The following is a 14,814-nucleotide window of genomic DNA, read 5'->3' as shown; positions in this document are numbered from 1 at the left end:
TGCACGACATCATGATGGAGTTCAATTTTTCTCGACTCCACCCTCTTGCTGGTTCCTTAATGATCTTCCACCGTGCTTGTAGAATACCGAAAACTCTCTCAACATCTTTCCGGTATGTCTCTTGGTGTAAGGTAAACCACCTTTGGGCGTCATCCACAGGGTTTGCAATTGCTTGGACAAGTGTCGCCCACTTTGGGTAGATGTCATCTGTCAAGTAATACCCCATATTGTACTGACGCCTGTTAATGTAGTATTAAGTTGAGGTGATTTACCATTCGCCAGGTTAGTGAAGAGAGGTGAACACCCAAGAATTGTAATGTCATTTTGGATCTTGGGACTCCAAAGAAAGCATGTCAGATCCATGTGTCAAATGACGCAACTGCCTCTAACACAATAGTTGACTTTCTCGATCTTCCGCTAAAGCCTCTTTGCCATCTGGTGGGACAGTTCTTCCACTGCCAATGCATGCAATCTAATGACCCTATCATGCCCGGAAAGCCACAATCTTCAGTTTTACGAAGGAGCCGATCCAGATCTTCTTGATTTGGTTAACGGAGGTACTCTTCTTTGTAAAGCTGAACAATTGTGTGACAGAATTCAGCAAGATTATCAAGGCATGTAGACTCAGACATACCATATGTATCATCCATCACATCAGTTGGGGAGGCATAGGCTAGCATTTGAAGTGCAATAATAACCTTCTGATGAGGTGAGAAACCAGGACAGCCTGCTCTGTCCAGTTTCTGTCGAAAGTATGGATTGGCATGTTGGACATCATGAAGTAAACGCTCGAATACATGACGCCTCATCCGTAAGTGACGTCTGAAATCATATTCGGTGTACACCGAGTTGGGGTTGAAGTAGTTGTTCATCAGATTCTCATGCGCCATCTCTTTATTTCATGGCTTGTAACCACGACCAGCAATAGAGTCACCCCATTAAGGTTATTCTTTAGTTGCCTTACACACCATGACCCCAGCCATGGCTGCCATATATGATGTATTATGCCATGCTTCATCTTCTTGATTGGACTTCTCATCTTCTCGTCTCATCTGCGCCTATTTATCTTCCAATTCGGAATTGGATGAGGACCCCCAGTTGGAATCCGAAGGATCCAAAGTTGGAATTCATTGCAAACTTGAATTGAAAGAGATATTGGAGAGGGCAAAGCTGAAGGTGTGTGAATTATAGGCCAATATCCACCATATTTATGGACATTGGAAGCTGAAGATAAGAAGTGTCACACAACCGAAAATCCTATCCAAAATTCCCACAACCAATTACATCTCAACATGTGGCATTCGAAATCCTATCCGAAGAATTATTGAGATTACATATCGACAAGAAATCTGGAGAGTTACTCATATATCGACACGTGACACTCGAAATTCGTGATGTAAAATTATTGAGATTCCTTATCGACAAGAAATTTGCAAAGTTACTCACATATCGACACATGACACTTGAAATCCGAGACCTAAAATTATTGAGATTCCTTATCGACAAGAAATCTGCAAAGTTACTCACATATCGACACGTGGCACTCGAAATTCGAGACTTAAAATTATTGAGATTCCATCTCGAAAAATTATTGAGGTAGTTTAATTTAAGTAACCATATTAATTCAATTAAAATAATAAATTACGTTTGGCTTATGGCCCTTTGGCCTCCTCTGTTGGATATGGTTTTTTTATCATAGGGCTATGTTTGGCCTATGGCCATTTGGCCCTTCAGTTGGAGATGGTAAGAAATATGCCATGGCACTGTTCATTAAGATATTAATTTCTTGGAGAGTTATAGATCTAAAAGGAGCCCTCTGGCCATCCTTCGGTTGGAGATGGCCTAAGGTTATGAATTCACCAATGACAATCTTATTTACATTTCCTAGAGCCAACTACTATCCAATTATAATGCCAATGTTAACGGTTGTTCTCACATCCTGACCGGGGGTGGACCACTTCCCGGGCACGCTTCACCACCGTAGCACAATATTGTCTGCTTTAGGCCTCGACCACGCCCTCACGGTTTTGTTTCTGGGAACTCACACGAGAATTTCCCAGTGGGTCACCCATCATGGGAGTGCTCTCGCGCGCTACTCGCTTAACTTCGGAGTTCCGATGGAACCCGAAGCCAGTGAGCTACCAAAATGCCTCGTGCTAGGTAGGGATGGGAATATACATTTAAGAATCACTCCCTTGGGCGATGTGGGATGTCACAATCCACCCCCCTTAGGGGCCCGACGTCCTCGTCGGCACACACGCGGTCAGGGTTAGGCTCTGATACCAATTCTTACATCCCGACCCAGGGCGGACCATTTCCCGGGCACGCTCCATCACCGTAGCACGATATTGTCCGCTTTGGGCCCCGACCACGCCCTCACGGTTTTGTTTATGGGAACTCACACGAGAACTTCCCAGTGGGTCACCCATCATGGGAGTGCTCTCGCACGCTACTCGCTTAACTTCGGAGTTCCGATGGAACCCGAAGCCAGTGAGCTACCAAAAGGCCTCGTGCTAGGTAGGGATGGGAATATACATTTAAGGATCACTCCCCTGGGCGATGTGGGATGTCACAGTTGTTCTTTCTAAAGTATGAATTAATCCATGGTCAGGCATCAACTCTTGTATCTCTACAAGATAATTTTATGCATACAATTAAACACATAAAAACACATTACTCATAGAAGAATCATGTCAACCAAGTAGGACTAGCTTCATATTGGTCATCCTCACTAGTTTGTCTACTCTTCTTAATCTTAGTTCCATTAAACCTAATTGATTGGTTTGCATTCCTAAAGGTACGTAGAATAAAATACACACAAAGATTAAGAATATAACATAGCATATAATCGGATAATATTAACAAAGTACTTCGCAAATATTCATGTCATGGCTTCATCATAAACCTTAGAAAAAACTTAGTTACATATAGAAAAAAATAAAAGAAAGATAGAACCCGGAGTCCATGGCAAAGCACGTCCCTAAGCTATGCTTCACAAATTGTGGAGATAGTGAATGGTAGTATGGATGTGGGGTGATGTCAAGGGATACGGGGTAAGTAGAGAGAGCTTTGGACGCCTTATTTATACTAGAAAAGCCCTCAGAGGTCTGGGAGAAAATCTCCTAAAATAAAACAAACTCCTAAACAATTAATGACACAAACTAGGAAAGAATCCTTCTTGGCTTGGGAAACACGTCATTTGTCTTGCACGGCAGTTTTGAGGTCGATCATCTTTTGGAAAATTCTGTAAAAATATGAGAAACGTAGCTTGATCTCGTATCTTTCCAAGCATATATTGCACGCCACTAGGAAAAATCGGGAAAAACTCCAAATCTTCATTCTCCCACAACTGCGGAGTTCTGACGGGAAAACCATTTCAAGTTTTTGGTGGAAAGATATCATGTTGTTTTAACCGGCTTCTATCGAGATTTTATTATGTGAATTCATTACCAACGTACCCTTGTCTCCCATTGGACTAAATTTTACTGTATTGGTTTTTGTTGTGATATCAAATGGCCGTAGTCTATGTTTATAAAAAGGAAATTTGTGATTTTTGATGGATTTTCTGCCGGACCAATTAGTATGGGAGATCTTGAGCAGGATTAAGAAAACCACTAACCGAAACTCTGTTTCTTTGGCATGTAAGCGCATGCTAGGATTGGATAAAGAACAAAGACAATCTCTTCGGGTTGGTTGTGGATTAGACCCTGCAAATGAAGCTTTGACATCTCTTTGCAGTAGGTTTGCTAACTTGACAAAGGTAGATAACTTATGCTGGTTGGATGTCCAAACTAGGAAAGCAGTTGGATCACTAAGGGTTTCTCATTCTTTCCAACTACTGTCCTTCTATGGTGGATCTCACACTAAGCTACTGCATGTTCATCACGGATGTGGGCATTCGTCACTTGTCTTCTTGCTCAAAACTTTCAGCCTTGAAGTTGAATTTTACCCGAAGGGTAACTGGATGTGGCATATCATTTATTGTTGTGGGCTGCATGGAGGGTCGTCTTTGAGATTTCAGAGGCACTGTGTGAAATTTATAAAAAGGCCCTTTTTAAGATGGTTTTTTAATTTTTAATTTTTAATTGTTAAATTTTTTTAATAGTTGGACAATGTATTGGTATTAGAAAGTAATAACTTAAATCAAAACGAACTTTGATAGAGATAATGTATAATAAGATTGTGACACTGTAATCAGATTAAGAGAGTTAGTTATAGTTGTTAAGAATATGCAACTGTAAGAAGGTTCCTGTATCAATACTCTCCTAGTGTATTACCCTGCTCATTAAGTAAAGAAATTGGAAATATCTTTCTCTCTCTCTCTACATTTCTCTCTCGACTCCTCTCTCTAAAATCTCTGCCTATGATTTTCTTCTTCTTGGTTTACATGTTATCAATCGCCATTGTTACTGCTCTTGTTTTCTTCGATTCTTCGGCTGCTTCCGCTCATCTTCTCAACCTGTGATTCTTTCTATTCCTCGACATTAGCTCATTGTTGTGTTCTTGGACGGATTCTGGTATTTTTTTTCTTTTTCTGTGATTTCTAGGGTTTCTGGATTTCTTGAGCTTCTTGTATCTGTGTTACAAGAGTGTGCACACCAGGTGTTTGTGATATTTCCTCTCTTGAATTTATATCTTCATTATGCAAATATGGTTACTGCATCTCTGTGACAGCCCGTCCCGAGATATATTTCTTGATGGCGTGAAATGTCGATTCTACCCTTGTTATTATTGAGTTGTGTGTGTGTGTATAACCTAAGGTTTTGGACCAATAGGTTCTATCTCTTATTATTTGGACCCAATTAGAACTAAGGTTGAAATTATTTTGGTTTTGGTTGTTAGTGACCCAAAACTGGACCACACACCCACACACACACATACTCTCTCCCTCTCTCCTGTTGACCCCCTCTCTCTTCTCTATCGGTTTTTCTCCATTTCCATACAATACGTACAAACAAACCTCAAACTTGATCATTTTGTTGCAGATCGAAGTTTTTGAAGTCAAGTTTGTGAGGTGAGCTCAGGAACACATCTATACCATTTTTAGAACGTGAGAGCTTGTAAAACCCGAGAAACCATAATCTCTGATTTGAGCACTGTTCATGCAATCGTGAATGTGAGATTTTTAGAAGATTTTAAGCTACGAGTGAGCTTTAGGACATCTTCATGAAGCTCGGAGAAGAAAAACGAAGTGAATTGGATGTCGGGAAGTCGAGTTTGGCGAGTTTCAAGTTTGGCTGGATTATCGAGGTTCCTCTAGCGAAATCCCATGGATTTCAAGGCTTGAAAGTGGTAAGATTTTGTTCCTCTCGTCCAAAGCTTCATTTTGGTACAAATTTCATGAAATTTGGTTGAGAAATGAGCGGGAAATGACGATTTGAAGTTTTTCAGTTTTCCGACGACAGCGTCGGTCATCGGAGTTTGAAGGTTGAAGACGACGGAATATTCCGTCAAGTTTGACAGAATATTCTAACGGCGTCAGGTTAGTTTTAATGGAATATGCTGCTTTTTGACGGAATATTCCCTAACGCCATTAAAGTTTTTGTTAGGCGTGCCAGACACGTGGCTGTGAGTGGGGGCGTGTCTGGCCGTGCCCTTGCCGGCGCATGGGGCATCAGAAATTTTTTCTAAAAATATGGGGATGTTCCTGAGGTTGAGTAGGTCTTAGTGGTATATTCAAATACCCCATTTGAGCATTGTATGAGAAGTTATTTCCTAGTTTTGTATATGTGCTTTAAATAACGTTTATTTAGTTATTTCGTATATAGGTGAGACCTATCCTGAGGACGAGTGCCATCAATCGAGGCTCGGGGGCTACAACTTTTCGAATACCAGTGAGTGGGCTTTTGGTTTTCCGTATATACTTATATACTTGAGATTTTTCCCAAAAAATGAATTTGAATGATTATACGTTTTGAAATACCATGCAAAGTATCTGCCTATTTTATTTATGCTTTAGTAGTTGAATATATTTATAATTGGTGTTGCGGACGCAAAGGTAAGTGCCAGGTAAGTTCATGAATTAAAGATTGAGATTACTTCAGTTATGTGAAATATGATATGGTGTTTTGAGGGCAACTTGAACCTGGTGTTAGTGCTCCCACCCAGAGTTAGGGCACAGTCTTTCACGTGATGTTCACCTCCTGCACCGTATGCTCACCTTGGATCCAAGTTAGGTGCATAGGCTTGTTGTACATACCACTTTAGGTGGTTTCGACTCGTAGGTGACCCGCGATCATTCGCTCAGCCTTCATGTGATCGTAGCACTAGAGCATATTTATTTTACACCTAGTTTTGTCGTACAGGCCACTTGAGGTGGTTCCCACTCGTGTGCAGGATTTGATTTGATATGATTGAGGTTGATTATGAGCTATATACTCAGCAGTGCAGTTTGAGTTAGAAAAATTTGGCTGGTGCGATATTTGACATTTATATATTTTGCCTGGTTTACCTATAACATTGCATTGAGATACTTTGGCATGGTATACTTCTATGGATTTTCATCTTGAATATGATTTCTGATACAACTTATTATTACTATTATTTTCTGCGAAATTATACAGGTTTTACGGCGAGGGGTTAGAACTTTTGAGAAATGAAATGATTTTGAAAAGCTTTGTTTTTGCCCATTCACACTTTCTGTTTTGTGCCCCTCCAGGTTTTAAGTAGAAGTGCTTTGGTGGATCACAAGGATTCTGACGGGGGTTCTGACAGAGCATCACCATGTAGGATCACCTTCGGGTGTTGTATTATTAGTACTTGTCCTGCTTGACTGTACTTAGACTATTTATGCTCTGGTTGTGTATTTCACGTTTAATCTTGCACTAACACTCTATCTTAACTAGTTATGCTAGTAGTTTGGTTTTTATTCCTTCGCAATTCCCTTATATCTCTATTGCTTCCGCATTGTGCATATGGTTACGTCACTCCCACGTGACGGCCAGCATGCCTTGATTTAGGTCGGGATGTGTTAATCTCAATTACAAATTCTCCAATCGCCTATTACTGCTTTTATTTCTACACTTTCCACATTTGTCAATGTTAAGCTTGATGATTCGAATTATCTCAATTGGCACTTTCAAATGCAATTACTGCTGAAAAGTAATGGAATTATGGGGTTTGTTGACGGCTCAACACCTTGTCTTGCTCGATTTGCCTCTAATTCTAGTGACTCTGGAGTTAATTTTGCTAATTCATCCTTTGGTACAGAAACTGATGAATATACTGTTTGGAAATTACATGATCGTGCACTTATGCAGCTTGCCACTGCAACATTGTCCCCCATAGTTATGTCATGTGCAATTAGTAGTTCTAGTTCTCGAGATTTGTGGACTAGACTTAAGGAACATTTTTCTACTGTTTCCAAGACCAGTATTTTTCGGATGAAGTTAAATCTTCACATAATTAAGAAGGGGTCAGACTCTGTAACTTGATATTTGTAGAAAATCAAAGAAGCTAGGGATTGTTTCCTGCTGGTGTGTTTCTTGCTGATGAAGATATTATTATTCTGGCTCTCAATGGTTTACCTCCAGAGTATAATACATTCAGAACAGTTGTTAGAGGCAGAGAAAGTGTTATGACCATTAAAGAATTCCGGTCTCTACTACTTGCTGAAGAAGCAATTGTAGACAATCATCCTAATGTCCATTTTCTTTCTGCGATGGTTATCAATACCTTATCTGCCATGAATAAAGGATCTTCTATGTCTCATCAGTCATTTAACTCTAGTGGTGGTCATTCATATAATCATACTAAGGGTCAGCCATATATTATATCTGGAGGATTCAAGCCGTATGCCAATAAGAACAAAGGTAAAGGAAAGTTCAATGGAGGACAGAGATACTACACTCCTCTGCCAGTGTATCATACATAAACCCAAGTCTTGCCTACATCTACTCCTGGTGTCCTTGGTTCATCTCCTAGTCAATTTGGGAATCCCTCAACACATCCATTGCAAACTTGTCAATTATGTAATGCTGAAAGTCACACCGCACCTTATTGTTACAATAAGTCTTCTGATAGACAACAATGTCAAATCCGTGGCAAGTTCAATCATACTACTTGTTATTGTTTTTACAATGAAAAAGGGCATTCTTATATGGGACCTCAGTTTTCTCAAAGGGCAAATGCTCCAATGTCAGGATACTCATACAATGTTCCTCATGTGTTGAATGGTTCCCAACCTTCTTCACTGTAAGCAATGAGTACTGTCTTTTCTCCAAAATCTTAGCATTCACACATGGGGTCTGTAGCATCTACCTCTCAGTCCCCACAAGTATGGTTGATAGATTCAGGAGCTACTACTCATATGACAGCTGATCTTAACAATCTGTCCTTAGCTTCTTCATATCCCAACAATGAAGTTGTTCAAACTGCCAATGGTGAAGGTTTGAGAGTTTCTCACATTGGCAGTTCCATTCTTACAACTTCTAAAAATCTTATCAAATTAAATTCCATTCTTTATGTTCCTAAATTGACACAGAATTTATTGTCAGTTCATAAGATTTGTTTGGATAACAATTGCTGGCTAATCTTTGATGCATTTTACTTCTGGATTCAGGACAAGGTCACAGGTAGAATCATGTACAAGGTCACTTGCAGTGTGGACTCTATCCTATCCACTCATTCTCTATTAATTCCTTTGTATACCAACCTTCCATATCTTCCACTGTTGCTTATCTTGGACAGCTTGTTGGTTCCAACTTATGGCATACTAGGTTAGGACATCCATCCAATAATATAGCTTCCTTACTCCTTAAACAAGCAAATATTCCATGTAATAAGGATGCTGTTTCCACTGTGTGTCAAAGCTGTCTCAAGGGAAAATTTACAAAGTTACCATTTCCTTCCACTCATGTCAAGTCTGTTATACCATTTGAATTGTTCACAGTGATCTTTGGGGTCCTGCACCATGTAATTCCATTGATGGTTATAAATACTATGTTACTCTCATTGATGAGTGCACTTAGTTTTGTTGGTTGTTTCCCTTCTACAATAAATCTGATTTCAATGATGTGTTTGTTACAATATGTGCATTTGTCTCCACTCAGTTCTCTACTTGTGTGAAAATACTACAAACTGATTGGGAGGGGGGGTGGGTACATTAGTAATACGTTACAAACTTTTCTACAATCTAAAGATATTGTACATCATAAATCTTGTCCCTATACACCTGAACAGAATGGGTTAGCTGAGAGGAAACATAGACATATCATTGAAACTACTGTCACATTGTTACAATATGCCAACCTTCATTCTCAATTTTGGACCTTTGCTTGTCAAATAGCCATTTACGTAATTAATAGGATGCCAACACCAGTCTTACAAAATCAATCTCCTTTTCAGCATTATATGGACATAATCCTGTCATTACTCATCTAAGAGTATTTGGTTGTTCTTGTTATCCTTTACTTAGACCCTACAACACATCCAAGCTTCAAGCTAAGACAACTAAGTGTGTTTTTCTAGGGTATACTTCCAAATATAAGGGTTATATTTGTTATGAAGTGTTAAAAGAGAAATTGTTTGTCTCCAGACAAGTTGTCTTTAATGAGACTGAGTTTCCTTATCTCAGTCTCCTCCAATTGTCAAAACAAACCAGTACTTGACATATCTCTTTTCAACCTTCACCTCTCACACCAGTTTCTAATAATTAGAATATTTTGGTGTTGCCTATACGTCATGCCCCTTCCCCAATCTCTCCACCTGTTATTCCAACCCCTGACTCTAGTGTCTCTATCTCTAGTCTAGTTGTTCATTCTCCAGCCATGGTTACATCACCCTCATTTTCCTCATCACATATCTCTCCATCCATTACTGCTACAACAAGTGATACTATTCAACTCCCTGTGGATCTTGAGTTTAGTCCAAATAGTTTACAAGTGGTGTTACCTATTGCACCATTGAATATGCATCCTATGCAGACCAGAAGTAAAAGTGGTATAGTCAAACACAAGGCTTTCTTGAGTGCCTTAGAGACATCTGGAGAAGTTGATATGTCTCTCATTTAACCAGTTACATATAAGTCTGCTATGAAATCATCTATGTGGTTAACTGCTATGAAGGAAGAGATTAATGCCCTTCATTCTCAAGGTACTTGGTCTCTTGTATCTCTTCCATCTCAGAAAAACTTAGTAGGATGTAAATGGATCTTTAAAATCAAGAAGAATTCTGATGGTTCTATTGCAAGACATGAAGCTCGATTAGTCCTTCAGTCAAGATGAAGGATTGGACTATAGAGAGACATTCAGTCCAGTGGTTAAGTGATGCGAAAATTAACTTAACACACAAATTAAACCCTCTTGTTGTCAAATTGTAGTATAAATGCAAGTAGGGATCGTTCTAAACCGGGGATTAGGAGAGCTTGCTAAAACCTCTAAACTAACTTAAAAACATATAAACAAAGTTAAAAACACTAAACTAGACTCAAAGAACTTAAAACAAACTCAAAGGACTCAAAACAAGCTAAAAACGCTCAAATCTGCCTAAAAACACAAACTGGGCAGATTTGGACTCTAACACACTTTTGGGACACCTAAAAACACAAATAAAATCAGATTTTGACTAATAAAACACTTTAAAGTAAAGGGGGTTTTGGTTTTGACGAATTTGATGTTGGAAATGTGCCGTAAAACCAATCATATGATGATACTTTACGGACATTTCACATGTTAAACTAATCTAGTTTAATATCAAGGGCAAAGATTATTGTTTGAGCCGTCTCATATAAATGTTATACGTTTAAACGATAAGTCCAAGGAATATGTGATTGGGAGAATGCGATCTAAAGAAGTTAGATTCATGAGACCATTCTTTCGTTGACACATCCTAAACGTTCCTGATCATAGGATTGCCAATTAGGCATTGACAGTCCGTTAAGATCAGTACGTGCTGTGTCTTCTCTCAAGGAGAGTGACTAGTCTCGAGTCATTGGTGTGTGTGACATCAAGACAAGTACGTAGGTGCTCAATAGAGAATGAGTTCACTGAACACGATCAACAAAGAGTTCTCATATTCATGTCACATGAGAACTCATGGTTGGAATAATGCAAAGTAGTCCTTTGACCTGAGACATCATAGTTGTCTTGTGGTTAGGTACTTGATCTTTGATTATGTCAAAGTCACCCCATCCGCGAGTGTCCACGGCATCGTCGGAGTTAAGCCACTTAGCCATGGAGGCAAGTGAATGAGCAACAAGGGATCTCTAACCTTCAAACCGTTTGGGGGAGAATACTCTATGATATGATTAAGAATCTCTGGTCAGAGTATGAATGAGATTTAGGAAGTCGTTCCAAATCACATTCAAGGTAATCATATAAGCACACGAATCACATTGGATAGTAGACATGAATAAACTATCAAACCAAACAATGTGGTCAAGAGTATTGTATTAGAGAAAGACCGTATTGCATTTGTAATCCTAAACTGAATAGGTTCTCCACCTCTTCTGATTAGCTTGGGTAACCGTGATATGTTGCTAGGTGTCACTCATGGTTTGTGGAAGCCATAAACGTGTATAATCACTAAAGGGAGAATTGAAAGTAAGTTTCAATTCACAATCGATTTGAAATGGTTTTAATCGCTCACTGCCTCGCTAAAAGGAACCTAATGGATCGTACACCGTGTAAGGTGGAGATTGAAGAAACAATGGAGATGAGTAAGAATAATTAAATGGTTTAATTATTTATGGCAAGGATTAATTAATATGTTAATTAATCAAATGAATAAGTTCGTTAAAGACCTCGGGATAGTTTTGGACCTTAAGGCCCAACGGGCTTCGAACGTCAAGCCCATTGAATTAAGTTGTATGACAACTTAATGAATAATGATTCACAAAGGCCCAATTAGCCCAATAATACCCTAAGGCCGGCCATTTAGAGATGGAGTGAGTTTTGGACTTATTTACAAGTTTGCCACTCCAATGAATTAAGGTATAAATATGACTTTATAGCCAAAATTCATTTAGGGTTTTCTTTTGGGGAAAGAATGAGAACATAAGCTCTCCTTTCTCTCTAAAGTGGCCGGCCACCCTTGGAGGGGTTAGCTAGTAATCTTTCTCCTCCAAGGTCACTCATCTCTTCTTCACATCTTACCTTGGTGTGGAGACTTAGAGGTTCTCTATTTTGAGAACTTGGAGAAACATATTCTTCCATCCAAATTCATGGATCTAAGAAGCAAGGAATGAAGGCCCTCTCCTTGGGTGATTAGCCTTTGCTTATGCAAAGAGAAATCTACAAAGGTATAAATTTCTCAACTCACTTTGATTTGAGTTGAGTCTTGGTTCACCAATCTACTAGGCTTTTAATTTCATGAGTAATGTTTTGTTTTTGAGTGCATACAAGCATGATTCCGCCTTTTAATTGTTAATTGCATGCTATAGATGTTATTCCAATGAACATGTTTTCATGAAATATCCTTCAAGTGGTATCAGAGCCTAGGTCTAGTAGTTGGTGAATCCTTTTGGGTTTTGTAGTTCATAGTCTTTGATTTAAATGTTGTAATATGTTACAAGCTTTATTCTTGCTTTTTGAATGTAAATTTTGTTAGAAAATGTGCCATCTCAAATGTTGTAGATGTAGTTCATATGAGCATGAATTTTGGAGCTAAAATTTGGTGCCATGTTTTTGGGGATTTTCGGCCAAATCCAAAGGGTGGATTTTTGGGTTCTTGTTTGTCTTGTTAAAAATGTTTTCAAGTGACTTTTGGAACCCCTATGTACCCTAGTTTGGTTATATGTTATTTCCCTTAAGTTTGAATGGTTTTGGGATGTTTTTGCGTGAAAAATGTTCATGGAATTTTTTGAGTTTTTCATGAGTGTTCTTCATTGTTCTTGACATTTTTGCCAAGAACAAAAAGTTTGGTGTTTTGATTCAAAGTTTTGATTTATTTTATAAAGTTTATGTTTAATGTTTTTCATATGTTTAAATGTATTAGATATTTGTTTAGAAAGGTGATGGAATTATTGGTGGGTGTGTAAGGATTAATTCCCTTTCACACATACCACTTGCACCACTTGCATGCTTTATGTCAAACTTACCAATCAACACACACATCATTCCTTTCACCTCTCGAAAACCGGCCACTCCCTCAATGGGATTACTTTTGGGGCTTTTATGCAATTACATAAAGTTTTGATACTTTTGTGTATTTGCACTTTGGCCCAAAAGTTTACGTTTTCACGTTTAGGTCCAAAAACGCTAAAGGAAAAATTGTTTTGCTCCTTTAATGAAGTTTTTGCATTTGTTGAAATTTTTGGGTTCTAGTTGTAATTACATGAAGTAATGGACTTTTGTGTTTTTACAAAGTGACCCCAAAAGTTTATGTTTTTGCAATATAGCCCAAAAGTTGAGGTTATTGCATTTTGGCCCAAATTAAGTTGAGAACAAAATTGTTTTGTCTCTTTAAATGAGAATTGGATTTTCATTTCATTTAGCTCCATTTAAATCAATTTTATGGATACAAAAACCAAATGAAAATGTTGCATTCAATTTAATTAGTTAAAGTGTTAATTAATTAAAGGGTGATTATGAACCTAAGCCTACGATAATTGAGCTATGTGAAAGGCCGTTTCAAATTTGTTTGAACCATGGGAATGTGTAGATTAGATTTTGGTTGTAATTTGATTTGATCAAATGTTGTAAAAGAGCATAAGCTCTTCTTTACTTTAAAGTAATTTGTTTTATTCAAATGTTGTAAAGAGCATAAGCTCATCTTTACTTTGAAGTACTCATTTCTTGTATTATTTGATATGCATGAAAATGGAGTAGAGGGTCCAACGCCCCTAAGACAACACGCCTTAATGTGATTAAACGCGTAACTAAAATCAATCACCATCCCTAGACCGAGATTCAACACTAGGCTCGTGTTGAATCTAAACAAAGGTTCATAGTCATCCTAAGGCCCTAAGGCAACTATATAGTCCATCAATAAATGCAAACCTTATGTTAGTAGTATCATATACTCTTGCTTTAAAAACGTTTTACAAGCATAGTGGGAGTATCATGTACAACTAAATCAATGAAATGGACCAATAGTTGTAATAGGACCAAAATTGTTTTAATAAGATTAAAATGTATATTTATATGTGATGAGACCTAAAAACCCTCAACTAAACCATTATTAAGTTGATAAGCGTGAGAGTGCTTTGTACACTCTTTCGTGGCCTTCCACCATGGTAGTCTCCGATCGTTTGTGACTCGTACACCGACTTCACCCTATAATGGGGGAGTACAAAGTGCGTGCTTACACTCAAGAGGAGTTCTATATACATACATGATGAAGTGAGGTAGGCAACGAGTTTAGCCAACATGATATAATTCTGAGGCTATGCTTGAACCCCTACACGATCTAGGCATGGTGGGAATGACTTAACTAAGTACAATGATGCCAACATGATATAATTCTGAGGCATCATTCTCTAGAGGCCAAATTAGATGGGTACTTGCAAGAGATGCAAATGAGTAAGCGTACTCTCTCATTATTATTAACACTAGCCAACATGATATAATTCTGAGGTGGGCTTGGTAATAGTGAGCCTCCCATACCCTACTAAGAGTTTCCTCCAAAACTCTCGATTTCCGATGAGGGATATGGAATTTGCCAAAAATAGTGGGTGGTGCTATTTGATTTAAAGACCCGAATCAAATGGCTTAAAATCAATCAATTTATATTCATTATGTATTTGTTTACCAATATATTTGCAAACGCTATCCAAAACTTGACTAAGAAAAGCCGAATGCTTTAGTTTCCGGACTTGGTACAACAATCCCAAAGATTGTCTTAAATGGATTGTATATGTACGTAGTCTAATCCTCA

General features: G+C 38.4%; 1 protein-coding gene across 1 annotated transcript; it reads right to left on the bottom strand.

Annotated features, from left to right (window-relative positions):
• Window positions 1–548: 548 nt before the first annotated feature.
• LOC126633903 (uncharacterized) lies at window positions 549–890 on the bottom strand. The gene has a single exon (XM_050304435.1). The coding sequence runs from the start codon at window positions 888–890 to the stop codon at window positions 549–551; it is 342 nt and encodes a 113-aa protein (XP_050160392.1).
• Between the last annotated feature and the right edge of the window lie 13,924 nt (window positions 891–14,814).

This window comes from Malus sylvestris, chromosome 9 (assembly GCF_916048215.2).
Source record: "Malus sylvestris chromosome 9, drMalSylv7.2, whole genome shotgun sequence".
NCBI classification, from domain to species: domain Eukaryota; kingdom Viridiplantae; phylum Streptophyta; class Magnoliopsida; order Rosales; family Rosaceae; genus Malus; species Malus sylvestris.
The sequence above is the reverse complement of the archived record's forward strand: the minus strand, read 5'-3'. Positions and strand labels throughout refer to the sequence as shown.

Bases quoted from the DNA above. Each gene is read 5' to 3' on its own strand.
- LOC126633903 (XM_050304435.1), bottom strand. From the start codon at position 890: ATGGCGCATGAGAATCTGATGAACAACTACTTCAACCCCAACTCGGTG.